At 37.6% G+C, this 18,673-nt stretch overlaps 1 protein-coding gene across 1 annotated transcript; it reads left to right on the top strand.

Moving 5' to 3' along the window:
- The first annotated feature begins 219 nt into the window (after positions 1-219).
- Positions 220-768, top strand: LOC149065222 (uncharacterized). Its single transcript, XM_089254461.1, has one exon. The coding sequence runs from the start codon at positions 220-222 to the stop codon at positions 766-768; it is 549 nt and encodes a 182-aa protein (XP_089110587.1).
- Positions 769-18,673: the final 17,905 nt, after the last annotated feature.

Consider the following 18,673-nt stretch of genomic DNA (forward strand, 5'->3'; position numbering starts at 1 on the left):
CTCATTGCTACTGCTAGAATAGATGAACATAGAGGTCAAATCACTTTGATATGTACAGACTCGTCGGCTGCAAAGGTGATAAGTTCGGCAGTCGTGAACAATTTCAAGTTGAAGTTACACTTGAAAAATTGATAACAAGATAACACATCGTTTTCCTACACATATAAGTCAGGTAGCTTATTATATATAACTATTTTTATATTACATTTTTGATATACAATGCCTCAAGATAGCATCAAGGAAGCAATAGCCAACTCCCGGATAACAGGTCAAAATAGCGGACGGGAAAAACACCCAAGATTATGTCGACAAGAGCAAATTCAATGCTCTTCAACGACACCATCTCCAATGGGCAATCTCAAAATACTACAAATAAATGTAGATCGAACTAGAGCGGCAATAAACTTGCTTGTAGATACAGCAATCAAGGATAAGATTGACATAATTGCCTTGCAGGAGCCAGGAATATCAGGGAAGCCACTGCGCGGATTTCCGAAAAGATGGATGTCCAGAAATGGGAAAGCGGCAATCCTGGTGCTCAATCCAGACATTCACCCTATGACATATCATACGAGCAACAACATCACATCGATTAGAATCTCACAGCCTCAACATGATCTAATATTAGCTAGTGCGTACTCTTCACCAAAAGATTGTGTTGAGAATGTTCTTAAAGAAATGGACCAACTATTGAAACTGTCCACACAAGCGAACTTATTGTTGTGCGGCGACCTCAATAGTCATCACCCGCTCTGGGGAAGACCATAGAACAGATACTAGAGGAAATAAGCTCATTGATTTCTCTAATAGGAACAATTTATATTTTCTCAACCATAGTAATTCTCCTCCCACCTTCGAGACGGATTATGGGAAAGGATGGCCGGATGTGACTATTACGAACTCGCATGCAACACTACTGAATACATCTTGGAAAGTGGATGAGAAAGTGACTCTCAGCGGACATAAATACATTTATATACAAACGAATGTGACTATTTGCCAAAAGCCACAGAGACGATATAAAATAACAGCGAGGAAGCTAAAGGTTTTCATCTTGAAAACAAAAAGCGTAATTGAAACAATACAATACAATTTGAGGAAATGTCAAGACAACAAAACCCTCCAACAAATATGCCAGGAACTAATGACATATATTACTAACATGTGTGAGCAGACATTTCCAAAAGTGAAACCTTCACCAATTCAAAACCTCGCATGGTGGAATGATGAACTAACGTTAGAAAGGAAACGTCTACGAGCACTAAAGAGGAGGTGTGAAAGAGAAAATGATACAGACACTCAAATAAGGCTAAAACAATTATATCGAAAAGAAATTGCATTATACAAAAAGAAAATCAACAGGGCAAAAAAAGAAGGCTGGATGAGATTTTGTGGAAAAGCGACGGAGCCTTTTGGGAAAGCATACAAGACCGTCACAAATACAAGCTCATTTCTCCCCCAAACATTCCTCGTAAATCCTGATCATCCAACAACATCTTTGCAAGCTGCCCAAAACATTTTAGAAGAAATTTTCCCCAAAAATAATGGGGAAAATGAAAATACTGTAATGCAGTCAAGAAATAAGCAGAATACTGATACCAGAAACGATCCACCTTTCTCAATTCAAGAAATTAATAGAATAATTGATAAACTAAATGTGAAAAAAGCTCCCGGTCCTGATGGAATAACAAATGCATTGATTAAAAGTATACATGCTTTCCACAAGTTCTTTTTCCCGACTCTCTTCAATAAATGCCTCAGCTTCAATATTTTCCCTACAGCATTCAAGAAAGGGCAACTGATACTTTTTCTAAAACCAGGAAAAGATCCGAACAATATCAGTTCATACCGTCCAATAATTCTTCTAAACACAGTGGGCAAAATTCTCGAAAAGTTGCTGACACAAAGAATCAACTATTACATCGAGAAAACGAAGTGGATCAGCGATAAACAACATGGATTCAGAAAAGGGTTCTCGACGGAGACAGCACTATCAAAGATTCATGACAGCATACAAACATTTAAGAGCCAAAAACAAGATGTTGCCCTAATATCAATAGATATTAAGGGAGCTTTCAATAACATTTCACATAAAACAATAATAAGGCAACTTCTCAACATCTCAATGCCGGACAATGTGAGAAGAACAATGATTGATGCAATCAGAGAAAGACAGATATCCCTTTTTACGGATGAAGGTGAGGCCACTATAATTCAAACAAAAGGGTGCCCTCAAGGTTCCTGTAGTGGGCCTATGCTGTGGAACCTTGTCATAAATGATTTACTTACGAAAAACTGGCCAGAAAATATAAAGATTCAAGTGTATGCGGATGATATTGCTATGGTAATTGGTGATTCAACAATCCGCAAGGTCACCGAGCACGCAAAAACAGCAATGGTATTGTTGGATACATGGCTCACAAAAAATAAATTAGAAATCGAATTCTCCAAATCCAATTACTTATGGATTTCTCACAAAAAGGGAAGACCAACCATTAGACTGCGAAACAATCCAATAAGACACAATATGAACATCAGATATTTAGGAATAATGTTTGATAGAAACCTGACATGGTTCAAACATGTGAATTATCTGATCACGAAAACACAGAAATGTTTACAAAATTTTAAAAGAATGGCTGGTCCTGCATGGGGCATTAATACGAAAATTAGAAATACGCTTTATAAAGTTGTCGCCATCCGCATTATAGCATATGGTGTTATCGCATGGTTCGGTGATCCCAAACAACAACTAAGAACAAAAGTAGACTCTCTTCAAAGGAAATTCCTGCTATTCATCACTGAAGCCTATTCCACAACACCAAACAGTGCGTTACAAGTATTAACTAACAATCCTCCTCTACATATACTTTTGGAAAACGAAGTACAGAAAGCAAATTTAAGGCTAAAGCGCGAGATTAATATAAACAATGTAGCATATCTTCCTACAGATGTAGAGCATAAACATCCACCATGGACGTATCACCCGGTGAAAGATATTTTGCCAACCCAGGTCTTGACCACAGATGTAGAAGAATCAACAAATCGAATTATTTTCACAGACGGTTCAAAGACCGTGGATGGCGTAGGGGCCGCCTACATCAGTATATACATGGGTGAAGTAACAGAGAAATGGAACTGCCGATTGCTAAATAACAACACTGTATTTCAAGCAGAGTTATACGCAATCTGGATGGCGGTCAGTTATGCAAAAAATTGTGCAGAAAAATCAACTATAAAGACAGACACCATGTCATGTATACAGGCAATACGAGACGTAGAATCCCCTTACAGCCTAGTGCATGACATTAGAAAAACACTAATGGACCAAAGGAAGATTACAATACGATGGGTCATGTAGGCATTGAGGGGAATGAAATGGCGGATAAATTCGCAAAAGAGGCTACAAAACATCAGCATGAAAACCACCTAATGAAATTACCGGCATCCTACATTAAAAATCTGCTCTTATAAGAAGCGTCAGAGAAATGGCAACACCATTGGCAAATATGCACAACTGGAAGAAAAGGCTTCGACGTAATACCAAAAGTGGGTAAAATGAAAGAAGTCATGCCGAGAGAAATAGTAATGTTCCTCACAGAACACGGCCCATTCGGTGAATACATGCGGAGGTTCGGAATCAGCCGGACCAGTACGTGTAGATGCGGCCATCCGGGAAGCGTGATACACTATGTGACACAGTGTGAGTACACAAAGGGATACCATTTACAGGCGCCACCGAACGGACGAGAGATCTTGTGGAAATGGAAAATTATTTTACAAAGATCTGCAACGAGAAAACTACAACAAGTCTTGGGCTATCTGATAAATTATAAAGAAACTATTTTGATAATAACTGGAAGTAGTGAACAATCCACTAGTGATTCGGAAGTGGAATCTGAAACGGATGCGGGTTCCATATAGAGGGGCGCATTTGGGCTCCTAAACCATAACATTTGAGTAATACACCCTGTATAATTTATGAATGTTTTTGTATATACAATTTCATAGTATGATGGTGGTTTAGTAACCTTGAATATTGTATGAGCTCATTTTGGCATTTGTTGTGAATATGTGACGTACCTAGTAATGTTTATGTGTATCAACAATTATTATAAAAAGGGAAATTTATATTATGTAATTAGCGTATATTATATAAATATATTATGTAAATATGTGTGGGTAATTCAAATGTGATCGCTGCCACCCAGCACTGTGAACGGGGGCTGTGTTTGATTGTTCCCGCCGCACTTTTATAGTATGATAGTAATTTTGTAACCTTGAATATATATGTATGAGCTCATGGTGATATTTGTGCCCAATACTACCTTCATAGAGTAATGTTTTTGTGCATTCCCAATAGTATAAAAAAGGGGAATTTTTGTAAAGTAAATAATATATGCATGTAATTCAAATGTGAATGCCCAGCACTGTCAACGGAGGCTCTGTTTGATTATTCCCGTTGCAGTGCAGGCTCTGTGTGAATTCTGTGTGTGTATGTATTCTGCAATTGGACAGGGAAAACTGCTCAGCACTGTGGACGGAGGCTTTGTTTCTTCGTTTCCCGTCACAGTCGAGGCGCTGTATATATGTAATTTGTATACATTGTGTATTGTGTATTTTGATCATTCTCAAAGCTCTCCCACTTCAACTTGCCAGCTTCTTCCTCTTCTTTCTGGCCCACAAGTCTTTTCCACATTTCTTTCGGAATCCCAGGCTGTGGTCTCCGGCCCTTATGTGCCACTGGGCGCACGTGCAATTTTTCTCCCTAGTCATTGGATTCAGTCCCCCATTTTTGTCAGATGGCTTGTATGTTGCATTGGTTGATGGCTGTCTTCCTGGGGAGAACGACGCGAGTAATTCGAAACTTGCGGGCACGGGGCAAGGGGAGCCACTACTATAAATCTTTGCTAACTTTTCCGACACAACTTTGCCTCTTTTGAGGGAACGGAAGTAAGGTGCTTTGCATCAGTCCGGGGTTGTGAGCGGTTCTATCTATCTATATATCTATGACATGATGTCATTCTCCACTTGTTTATACAAGATATACAGAAAACTGGATGTTTTGATGAAGATTTTTTGAGATGTTGACGTTGTACGGAAGGAAAAACTCAACTCCCGGTAGAGGCAGAGATGATTTTTTTTCTTCCTGTAAAAAATCAACATCTCAAAAAATAAGCATCTTCACATACCACCCAGTTTTTTGTATATCTTGTATGTACTGATTTGTTAGATATTTGGCAGAAGAATGGGCGTGAGGCATAGACAGAGATTTGGGGAGGGCAGCATCAATAACGGAGCTGATTGATCTGATGTGTATGCCCAGCCCCCCCAGCTTCTGAAGTCTATCTTCACCTATGGTGTGTGGTACATGTACGATTGAATAGTAATCATTGTTCTTGTGTGAATCCTTACTCTGGAAGAAGCGTTTACCTCTCATTTGACGCACTCATTTGAGGGCAGTGATGGTTGGGCTTGCGCTATTTCAGAGTCATACAATTGTCAATGGGAAATGGTCATCTCTCTCTCTCTCTCTCTGAAATCAAAGCGTAGTCACAAGATTATTGTCAAGATCATTATGCAATAGTGGAATGAGGAATTGTTTATTTGACCCAAAATATCATTTGTAATGAAACTAAATTGATTTTCAATAAGTATATATATATGAAGATGAAAACTTTTAAATGGAATCGCAGCTGTATTTTGAACCAATCATTCTCGCCAGTGGAAAGAATGTCAAAAATTCGTGAAGATTTAACTATTTTATCACTTCAGGAGAATCACTATTTACTGATCATACGTAAATCATTTTTTTTTGTTATTCATATTTTTTATTTTTTTCTCTCCATATGATTCATCAGAAACCGTGGGTAAAAGCTGATTTTTCATGTGAGCTGATGAGTTATAAACCATCAAAGCGTACTGAATCCATTGGTACTTCAGATTTCTTGTCTTCTGCATTTTGAAGCCCTTAAGTAATTCAATTTTCATTTTGCTACCAAAATTTTGGTTTAAATATTAAAAAGAGGAATGTCTTTGAGTGAAGGAGAAATTCGGTTATTACAATAGCGTACGAGCGAATAGCAGAAAAAAAATTGTTACGCACTAGTTGTAAAAATTATTTTTTTTATAGGAGGACACCACTGAAGATACTACTGAGTAACGTTTTTTCAAAAAAACTCTCATGGAGAAACATTATAAAAAGGGAGAAAACTCTTTAAACGGGAAATCTTAATGACAATCACTTCATTTGAGATCATGACAAACAATCCCCTTGTTTCGAAATAGCATGGGGGAAAAGTTTGTTTATTTTTTACATACGTTTAGCTACTTGAAATCAAAACCTATTATTTCTGAGAGACAATCGGTTGGGAATTTATAATTTAACATCTTAGTTTGAAGTGTTAAAATTAGCCTAATTTATCATTTTTAGCATAAATTATTATTTTTTCATAAAAAATTCAAATGATTGACGAAAACTTTTGTTATATTTTAAAGTACAGGGTGATTTTAAAAAAAACTATCCCGACATATGGGCCCCTAACTATCATACCATTCACAGAAACTGAATGAAATTTTGGCATAAGGTATTTTGAGGTATGCGCTCAAGAATGATATGGAAAACAACAGTGTCACTCTAACAGTTACGGATACAGTGAGAAAATTTCGAAAATATCAAATGGCAACACCAAGTTTTTTGTATTGGAATGTGATCTCCATTGTGAAAAACCCTAAATAGCGTTCGAACGGCAACTGTAGCATGAAAATCACCGGCCGTAGATAGGCTAAAAGTGAGGACAACCAATAAGGACAGAGAAGCGGCATAAAATAAAGCATTTTATTGTGTTTCACAAATTTTCCACATGACCTTGTGGAGGACTAATCAGGCTGGGATCTCAGCCAAAGAAACGGTATGGCGAATGAAACGAACATTAATGCTCTGGTGCACGGCAAAGTCCTTTTTACTTTTTCCTTGCCTAGCACCGGGGATTTTCGTGCTACAGGTGCCATTCCAACGCTATTTAGTGTTTTTCAGTATGGAGATCGCATTCCAATACAAAAAACTTGGTGTTGCCATTTGATATTTTCTCACTGTAACCGTAACCGTTAGAGTGACACTGTTGTTTTCCATATCATTCTTGAGCGCATACATCAAAAAACCTTATGCCAAAATTTCATTCAGTTTCTGTGAATGGTATGATAGTTAGGGGCCCATATGTCGGTATAGTTTTTTTATAATCACCCCGTATATCTGCATGTACAATCACTTCATGCTGATATAGGGGGGGGGGGGGGAATTATGGTAATGAATTAACAGAGTAGATATTCGACCGTGAAAAATCTGTTACTAAAGATATAACATGGATTTTAAGTAGTTTTTCAATTGTCACATCGGAAAAAGGTGATCAATCATTAAAAGTGCACGTTCAATGAGCTTAAAGGTGTTATCAGATTTGATCTGGTGTAAATATATAGCTCCTAAACGGGTGTACCAGAGTAAACATTTTAAGATGGGGAAAATTTCGGGATCTGAACAAAAAAAAAAATAGTTTTCTATAAGAAAAAAAAAGTTTCAAAAGTTTATTATCAGTTTTGTTTAGCTATGACACATGTATAATACATGATTCCGAGTTGTTCAAATCACGTGGAAATGGTGCTATTCCCGCCATTCTGTTACTGGATGAGGATTAACTCCAACCTGCTGCTAAATGCTTCATAACTAGCATCCCTGAAGTTCGCTCCGCCTTTCCGCTTATCAAGTAATATAATAGAGGAAGGAGCGTCATCCTTACTTTTTGGGGCGTGGCCAGGTATCTTCTCGGCGTAGACGCAACCTTTTTTTGACGCTATATTATACCATAATGCTTGATAGAATGATAATTATGATTGATTGATCAGGACGTAAGTACACGTTTCCTGAGTTCTATAGATTAATTAATTTCTTATTAATTAGAAATTTCTGTCGTATTCAAGGGGAAAATATTCCATGCAGGACCGGAACTGCATAAGAGGTAATCGGGGCAATGTCTGAGACTTGGAGCCTAAATCGGGCTCGGATCCACAAGAGATCAATGGGGGGGGGGAGGAATGTGGAAATCAGGGTAGGTTGTTCTGTTTAGTAAAACATGGAACGTGAGATCGCGGTGCGACCTTCAATTCCACTACTCGCCGTTGCTAACACATATCACTGGATCCGAGCCTGAGATAACCGGGACTCCGATGGTTTCCCGGATAACCCCTGCAGTGAATGTTACGGCCCTGATTTTGTCTCAAGCATTTCTTTCTCTCTCATTGATTATACTTTCAAATTTATTTAGATCGAATGCGTAAGTAGGCCAAATGTTGTTTTCGTTCTGGAGTAAAATTGAGACGAGGTTTTGAATTATCTAGCTAGAGTATATATATATATGCTCAACCTATGGCCCATGGGCCAAACGTGGCCATGGAGTCATGTGATGTGGCCCGTGACCCAGAACCAAATTTTGTAATGATGAACTAAACGGCATAGGTCCAAATCACTTAACTGACAAGCAGCACATTCTCAGATCATTTAAGTGACCCTCGACATATTTACAGCGGACTTGAGTTGCCCGCGGCACAATCCCAGATTACCCAAACTGTCCACAGCACAAATAAAGGTCACTCAAGTGGTCTGCGCTGTATTTACAGACCACTTGAGTAACCCGCGACACAGTTCCAGATCACTCAAGCAGCCTGCATATGTACAGATCATTTCAGTGACCGGCGGCACAGTTTTAATTCGAAAACTTGTCGCGCGGACAACTCAATCAAGTGATCTTATAAAAATGCTGTAGTTCAATAAAGTGATCTGTAAATACGCGACGACTCACTTGGGAATGGGCCGAAGAATATTTTAGGAGTCTGTTTTCGTGCACCCACCTTCAGCAACGCCTATACCACGTAAACTTACAAAAATTTACATGATTTCATGATTCCACAAACAAGTGGGGGCCCCGAATAAAAATCATTTACAATTTATTATATACACATAATTACTGTTTGAAACGATCAATCAAAATTAAATTTAATTTGATATGGATAACACTTATAACATTTAACTTCTTTTTTTTTTCCAGTCTGAAAGAATAGTTTAAAAGTGTTAGATTGTTTCTAGTTTTCATAGAGTAACATCTTTCTTGATCTATAAAGTTTCAAATTGATATCAATGGGTGGCAGTTTATAAATTTATTTTTTTTGCATGCGCCATCTAGAGAGAATAATTAGAAGTATATGAGAAATACATTTTAAAGCACTTCTCTTTAGAGCAGTGTTTCTTAACATTTCTATACTCATTTAAAATTTATAATGAGTATACAGCCATGTCTATTTACCAATAATTTCATGTTATGAATTCCCAAGACGGAGAAGATGCGGTGAAAACTTTTGCCATTGCACACACGATAACGAAGAAATGGTTAGACCAATCATTATGAAATTTTCTACACTTACTAAACTAATTTAGGGCTATAGAAGGAACTAGAATATTTGAGATTCAAAGGAAATTAAAAATTAATATAGTGTGAAATTTCAAAATTTTAAATAAAAAATAAAAAAATTACTTTCCTTCATAATTTTTCTTAGAACTCCTCGTTCATTGAAATTCCACATTCATATCCTTTAGAAGGAAGCACAAGCCATTGGTCTAAGTAAAAATTACTCCTGCAATCATGTGTGTAAAACACCAATGTTTTTGCGGAGGCAAAATTTAACCTTCAAGTTTTTTGCTTTAAAACTCATAGTGTGTATGAAAAATTTAAAAGCATTTTCCATACAAGATAATGATACAAACTAAACATATGATGCATTTTCAAACATTATCATTAAACTAATTCTAAATTGATTTGGAGAGTAATCACTCCATATACCTTGCATGAAATCCTGTGTCCCCTTGAGGATATGAACCGCACTAAACGAAATAGTTAATTGTTCATTTTCTGCTTTATAATAAATAGAACAGAGAAAATAAGGTTATTCGAAAAAATTACAGACAAAATCATTGCACAGGACTTTTTTTTTTGGGAAAGAGCGTAAATCATCCCACGATAGTCTCTCTGGGATATAATTAGGTTCCCTTCTTACGTGGATTCTCTGATTCCTTGGACACATTCGTTCGTGGCCAAGTTCGAGTTCAATTACAGGTCAGTAGGTGTTTGTAGGTTCGTCTTTTTAACACATTATTTGAAGAGCAGGGCCGGTCCTAGAAATTTTGCCACCCTGAAGATACGATTACGTGAAAAGAGTTTTCGCAACAGCTTTGGTATAAGGGACAGGTTGGCGATTTTTTTCCCGGCACCAAACATGTCCGACGGCCCAAGAAAAAGCTGCCAGACACTACGTGCGCCAGAACAAAAAATCGCCAGCATGGAAAACAGTAAAAACAAATGGCATAAACAAAAATAAGCTGTGGATTGTTTAAACTAGATAAAAAAAAATGAATCAGGGTTTAACTAAAACCCGGACCGTTGTGAATAAACAACGATACTGTTGTATAAATAAAAATATTCAATGTATTATAAATTAAAACCCGGGCTCTCTTTCCGGGAATCCGGGTTCTTATAAATAATCAACGGTCCTGCATGTTGTATAAATAAAAATATTCTATGTATTATAAATTAAAACCCGGACTCTCTTTCCGGGAATTTATAAATAATCAACGGTATAAAATAAATAAATAAAATAAAAAGGATGCAGGGGCATTCTGTATGTAGAAAAGAATAAATATTGGAAAATATAGAAGGTACAACCTGAGGGAAAAGATATCCAAAATAATCTGACCCACACACTACATCATATATACGGAAGGAAGAGAAAATGAATAACTATACCAACGGTTTTTCAAAATGCCGCGGCTATTAAGTGAGGTCATTTGGGAGAATAGAATAGAATGGAAAAAGAGAAAACCAGTTTGAAAATGGCAGTACGACCCGTTTGAAAGACGCGCTAGAACGCTAAGAACACGTAAAAACATCAGCCAGCGCCACCGACTGGCAGAATGCTTAGAACATTCTGGAACAACGACAACCCAGCAGAACAACAACAAACCAGAGCGCGCCAACGATGGCAACTTATCGGCGGAAAAAAAAAATCACCAATTTGGCGTGTCCCTTATACCAAAGCTGTTCCGAGTTTTCTTTCTTAATCTCCATTAGTCTAATATGCGTGGGCAGCGATCCCTTAGAGGACGGTCGCTTTCAGTTTGGGGGGGGGGGGGGAGTTCTCGAGAGAGTTTCCTCAATATGAAATTCCTGATGAAAGATTTGATCTCATATTCCGGAACGTGAATAAAAATATATCAATACCATCACTTGGTTTTTTAATTGAACTACTGTATTTAGCACATCCCGTGTTTCCCCAAAAATAAGGGTCGTTGTTAAATCCATTTTTGATCCAAAAGTTGCATTAGAGCTTTTTTCGGTGAAAAAGCAGTATAAGCACCCTTCTTGGCACTGCTTTGGCGCTAAGTCTAATGTAACCCCGAGAAAGGGAAATAAAAAAGTTTTTTTTTACCGCTCACCTTTTTATTCCCCCATCCTGAACGGCACAGCAATAATCCATTAGAAAGAGAAATAATCCTTGTGGCACATGCACGTGAAATTATCCTTAGGACACAAACACGTAAATAATCCAAAATGCGCGTAATAAATCGAATTAATCCAACGGAATTGGACGAGCTGAAAATTCATACTACTGAATTTTAAAAATACATCTTGACAATGCAAAATTAAAATCGAAGTGGTTGAAGTTACTAGGCCTTGGCCCAACAGAAGCCATTTAACACCGTCAAGAATTAAAAAAATCGGTGCTGAAATGCGACTGCGAGCAGAACATCCTGCAACAACGCGCGATGGAAGTGAAATGACACGTAGTTCAGCAATGCATTAGCGCAGAAAACGTTTTGTCTAATCACTAACAGGTGCATGCAAATATGCAAATCAGCGGCTGCACCTGTAAGCCGCGGCGCGGGGCTATGGCCCGCAAATGGCTTCACCCCTCGCCCGAACTTCTTTCGGGCTTAGCCGCCTCGCTACGCACGAACGTCGCTTCGCTCCTCCGGCTATTAAAGGGGGCCCCTGCCCCCGGCCTGTAATTATCAACTATGTTTGCACCACAACCAGAAACAAGGCAATATTATTTCACCAAGCAGGATACGTGGCAAGAATATTTCACTAAGCAGGAATAAAGCCCTAGCAGACCAAGAAGACAGTATAATCCAGTTGAGACTGAAGGTAAACAAACGTTTCCGAGGTGCCACAGTTGGCGACTTTCTGAAGGGGTCTAAACTGCATCCCACCCTAAATCTCAAAATAAGCAATCATTCTTTATTGCCTTTGTGTGGTCATGGGGGCATAGTGAGGATTCAGGTTCGAACACTACCAGCCACTCAGTGCTGGTTGGCTGAAGTCGTTTTTCTTACAGTTTTTAATTTCAATGGGCGAATGAGAGCTGGTTGAGAATTCCCTCGCAGAGAGCAGGTAGACCTACAACAGGATACTTACATTACATGTAAATTCAAGCATTTACCATCTTCACATCAAAATATGAAAGGCAGATAGCAGCACCAACAAGAACACAAAACAAGCACTGCTCACGCAAGATAAACTCCTAAAGGGCTACACATACACTCAGAAAGCACATTATCACATGTACTGATTCATACGACATGATGCATGGGCGGAGATACGGGGGGGGGGGGGAAATCAAAGGTGGAGTCGACTGATCTAATGTATATATGTATATACGTATTGACATCATAATCATCTTGCCCCCCCCACAGCAATAATGACCGTGCCCTTCCAGACTTCTCAGTCTATCTCTGCCTATGACATGATGTCATTCTCCACTTGTTTATACAAGATATACAGAACACTGGATGTTCTGATGAAGATTTTTTGAGATGTTGACGTTGTACGGAAGGAAAAACTCAACTCCCGGTAGAGGCAGAGATGATTTTTTTTCTTCCTGTAAAAAATCAACATCTCAAAAAATAAGCATCTTTACACAACATCCAGTTTTCTGTATATCTTGTATGTACTGATTTGTTGGATATTTGGCAGAAGAATGGGTGTGAAGCATGGACAGAGATTTGGGGAGGGCAGCATCAATAACGGAGCTGATTGATCTGATGTGTATGCCCAGCCCCCCAGCTTCTGAAGTCTATCTTCACCTATGGTGTGTGGTGCATGTACGATTGAATAGTAATCATTGTTCTTGTGTGAATCCTTACTCTGGAAGAAGCGTTTACCTCTCATTTGACGCACTCATTTGAGGGCAGTGATGGCTGGGCTAGCGCTATTTCAGAGTCATACTATTTTCAATGGGAAATGGTCATCTCTCTTTCTCTCTCTGAAATCAAAGCGTAATCACAAGATTATTGTCAAGATCATTATGTAATAGTGGAATGAGGAATTGTTTATTTGACCCAAAATATCATTTGTAATGAAACTAAATTGATTTTCAATAAGTATATATATGAAGATGAAAACTTTTAAATGGAATCGCATCTGTATTTTGAACCAATCATTCTCGCCAGTGGAAAGAATGTCAAAAATCCGTAAAGATTTAACTATTTTATCACTTCAGGAGAATCACTATTTACTGATTATACGTAAATCATTTTTTTTTTGTTATTTATATTTTTTATTTTTTTCTGTCCATATGTGTTTTCTACAAATATTGTTCATGATTCATCAGAAACCATGGCCAAAAGCTGATTTTTCATGTGAGCTGATGAGTTATAAACCATCAAAGCGTACTGAATCCATTGGTACTTCAGATTTCTTGTCTGCTGCATTTTGAAGCCCTTAAGTAATTCAATTTTCATTTTGCTACCAACATTTTGGTTTAAATATTAAAAAGAGGAGTGTCTTTGAGTGAAGGAGAAAGTCGGTTATTCCAATAGCGTACGAGCGAATAGCAGAAAAAAAATTGCTACGCACTAGTTGTAAAAATTATTTTTTTTATAGGAGGACACCACTGAAGATCTACTGGGTAAGGTTTTTTCAAAAAAACTCTCGTGGAGAAACATTATAAAAAGGGAAAAAACTCTTTAAACGGGAAATCTTATTGACAATCACTTCATTTGAGATCATGACAAACAATCCCCTTGTTTCGAAATAGCATGGGGGAAAAGTTTGTTTATTTTTCACATACGTTTAGCTACTTGAAATCAAAACCTATTATTTCTGAGAGACAATCGGTTGCGAATTTATAATTTAACATCTTAGTTTGAAGTGTTAAAATTAGCCTAATTTATCATTTTTAGCATAAATTATTATTATTTTTTCATAAAAAATTCAAATGATTGACGAAAACTTTTGTTATATTTTAAAGTACAGGGTGATTATAAAAAAACTATCCCGACACATGGGCCCCTAACTATCATACCATTCACAGAAACTGAATGAAATTTTGGCATAAGGTATTTTGATGTATGCGCTCAAGAATGATATGGAAAACAACAGTGTCACTCTAATAGTTACGGTTACAGTGAGAAAATTTCGAAAATATCAAATGGCAACACCAAGTTTTTTGTATTGGAATGTGATCTCCATTGTGAAAAACCCTAAATAGCGTTCGAACGGCAACTGTAGCATGAAAATCACCGGCGGTAGATAGGCTAAAAGTGAGGACAACCAATAAGGACAGAGAAGCAGCATAAAATAAAGCATTTTATTGTGTTTCACAAATGTTCCACATGACCATGTGGAGGACTAATCAGGATGGGATCGAAGAAACGGTGTGACGAATGAAACGAACATTAATGCTCTGGTGCACGGCAAAGTCCTTTTTACTTTTTCCTTGCGTAGCTCCGGGGATTTTCGTGCTACAGGTGCCATTCCAACGCTATTTTGTGTTTTTCAGTATGGAGATCGCATTCCAATACAAAAAACTTGGTGTTGCCATTTGATATTTTCGAAATTTTCTCACTGTAACCGTAACCGTTAGAGTGACACTGTTGTTTTCCATATTATTCTTGAGCGCATACCTCAAAATACCTTATGCAAAATTTCATTCAGTTTATGTGAATGGTATGATAGTTAGGGGCTCATATGTCGGGATAGTTTTTTTTATAATCACCCCGTATATCTCCATGTACAATCACTTCATGCTGATATGGGGGGGGGGGGGAGGGGAATTATATTAATGAGTTAACACAGTAGATATTCGACCGTGAAAAATCTGTTACTAAAGATATAACATGGATTTTAAGTAGTTTTTCAAATGTCACATCGAAAAAAGGTGATCAATCATTAAAAGTGCACCTTTCAATGAGCTTAAAGGTGTTATCAGATTTAATCTGGTATAAATATATAGCTCCTAAACGGGTGTACCAGAGTAAACATTTTAAGATGGGGAAAATTTCGGGATCTGAACAAAAAAAAAATAGTTTTCTATAAGAAAAAAAAAGTTTCAAAAGTTTATTATCAGTTTTGTTTAGCTATGACACATGTATAATACATGATTCCGAGTTGTTCAAATCACGTGGAAATGGTGCTATTCCCGCCATTCTGTTACTGGATGAGGATTAACTCCAACCTGCTGCTAAATGCTTCATAACTAGCAACCCTGAAGTTCGCTCCGCCTTTCCGCTTATCAAGTAATATAATAGAGGAAGGAGCGTCATCCTTACTTTTTGGGGCGTGGCCAGGTATCTTCTCGGCGTAGACGCAACCTTTTTTTGACGCTATATTATACCATAATGCTTGATAGAATGATAATTATGATTAATTGATTGATCAGGACGTAAGTACACGTTTCCTGAGTTCTATAGATTAATTAATTTCTTATTAATTAGAAATTTCTGTCGTATTCAAGGGGAAAATATTCCATGCAGGACCGGAACTGCATAAGAGGTAATCGAGGCAATGTCTGAGACTTGGAGCCTAAATCGGGCTCGGATCCACAGGAGATCAATGGGGGGGGGGGGGGGAGGAATGTGGAAATCAGGGTAGGTTGTTCTGTTTAGTAAAACATGGAACGTGAGATCGCGGTGCGACCTTCAATTCCACTACTCGCCGTTAAGTCACAATGGAGGCAGTTTGTTTATTTTCGTGCTCCGTTAAAATTTCGTTTTAAAACGTGAATATTAGGTTATGGCAGGCAGTGAATGCGTAATTATTGTTTATTAAGTGTAGGAGTAAAGGTTCATATGTGAAGTTGTGTGATGTAGGAAAAAATTTGGATATTGTTAATGCCACGCGTGCTATATCGGTGCTGTCGTGATCAACGGGCGACGGTTATCATCTTCCGCTATCAATGACTGAAAATTCTCAGTGATGATCGGTGTAAATTTTTCATCTGATTTGTCGGCGGGAATGTCAGCTTCAAAACGGTATAAAGATCGTTCAAACATTCCAATTAGTTCGAAGTGGATGGTATGATTTCAAACTCCGGATATAAACTTCAATGGTTTTCAAGCGGTTTTCTAAACTACATTTAAAGACCAAGTGGACATGATAGGGGTGAGTGATTTTCGAAACTTGATAACAGAGATCATCAACCAGAACATTTGCAATAATTCAACCTGTTAATCGTTGCTATAACTCTTATAATTGGTGAGATATGATTTTTTTTTAAAAGGAATCCAGCGTTGTGTGTATGACTCGCCATTTTCGAACCAGGTGACAAGTTTTATTATACATGTAAATGGTTGTTGGACTTTTCACTGCATTTAGCCATGTTTGGTATTTGAAGTCCTGAATTGTTTCTTTAACTGACTTTCTTTTGCCATGGTAAAAGTTTTTTGACGAACATTATACTATAATTTTTTGCGAACGAATTTCATTGGTGACCATTCAGTCGGGTCACACTTGTTTATCATGTATTGGTGTTCTTCATAATTTGTAGTGGCGTTAATAGTTTCGTACTGAATTTACATTTCTGAACATTTTTATATAATTTTTTGTGAACGAATTTCATTGGGTGGCCATTCAGTCGGGTCGCATACATGTTTTTCATGAGTGGTTATTCTTTATAATTGGTAATGGTGTTAATAGTTTTGTGCTGAGTATACATTTTTGAACATTTTTCATAATATTTGTGAACGAATTTCATAATATTTGTGAACGAATTTCATTTGGTGACCATTCAGTCGGGTCGCATACATGTTTCTCATGTGTTGGCGTTCTTTTTATTGGTAGTGGTGCTAATAGTTTTGTACTGAATTTACATTTTGAGAACATTTTAATATAGTTTTGATGATGAATGAACGGATTTGATTTGGTGACCATTGAGTCAGGTCACGCATAAATTTCTCGTGTTAATATTCTTCATAATTGGTAGTGGCGTTAATTGTTTTGTACAGACTATGGATAAGTCAAATAAGACACCTATAGGGACCCCAGCTTTTGATTCAAACATGGACAAAAAAGAAACCCTTGTGGGAACTTCAAATCAACCAGACTGCACAGATCACCCATTCCATACGGACACAAACACGACAAGTCCAATACTAGATCTTGAGAGAAGCGAGCACAATGAACCAGATAAAAAGAAAAAAGAACAGAGAGATAATCGAATCAACAAGAAAACCTCCAAAATTCACAAAGTCTTTAAAAATTTGGCCAAGTCTTTCAATGAAACCTTCAATATTAGCTCCCGTTTAGCAACATCGGAAAACTCAGATGTCTCAATCTCGTCGTCAAACTCATCGATTGGCTCCCACTCATCTTCGTCGTCAACGTCAGACGTGGTCTACAAACTGAATTCCTGCTACCCACAAACATCAATTTCGAATAAAGCAGAGCAGATAAAACGGAAACATAAAATTGGTATTTTCAACATACAGAAAACATCTTCATTTGTGCATAATGAACAACCAGAAAAGCAAGACTCGCTCAAGTTCAGCATAGAAGATTCAGAATGTCAGAGAAAAGTCTCTCGAGCAACTGATGCCTATAATGGACCGATTACATTTACAAGTCAAGTAGCAGTGAAAATCCCATTGACAGAAAAGACACAAAACATAGATCTTGAAACAATGGAAACGAAAACTGAACCCTCAATGGTATTGAATAATAACACTCTACATGACCTACAGATTTTCTCTGTAGAAGAAAGGACGAGTAATTCCGGGGAACAGGGCAGTGAATTAAAGACACTCCTCTCTGTTGATGATCTCAATTACAATGATTCCCAAAGTCAGTTGGGTCTGTCAAACACACCACTTTCTTGCGGGCGCAAACTGCTTGGTAAACTAAATACTGACATATCTTGTGACCCTGAATCTCACTCGAAAGGAACTTCTCTCTCATTAAATACATCGACGGTCCAACAACCAAATCACTTTAGTTCGAAAATAATGGACTCATCAATTGAATCATGGGATGAAGGCAGTTATTTGGATTCTCTACCAGAGGGAAGTGATTGCACCGGGAACGACAAGGAACTTCAGACAATGCTTGACTATTTTGACTTCAAGAAAGAGAAACTTGATAAAAGCCACTTTTTCTTACAAGAAAAGTCAGCAGAAGTACAGAATCTCTCTTCGCATAAAAATTCCAAAAGTCATAATAGTGTAAAAAAAAATAAAAGGTCTGGTAAACAAAACGTCAAGTCTCAAGTTAAGAAAAGAAGTGAGGAGCACAATACTGACAATATGAACATTTCCCAAGAAACAGGAAGTTTAAAAACCTCCAAGGAAAAAAAAGAG

Source organism: Pholcus phalangioides, unplaced genomic scaffold (assembly GCF_987345545.1).
Source record: "Pholcus phalangioides strain wild (caught in Gottingen) unplaced genomic scaffold, Ppha-v1.0 ptg000041l_1, whole genome shotgun sequence".
In the NCBI taxonomy this organism is placed as follows: Eukaryota; Metazoa; Arthropoda; class Arachnida; order Araneae; family Pholcidae; genus Pholcus; species Pholcus phalangioides.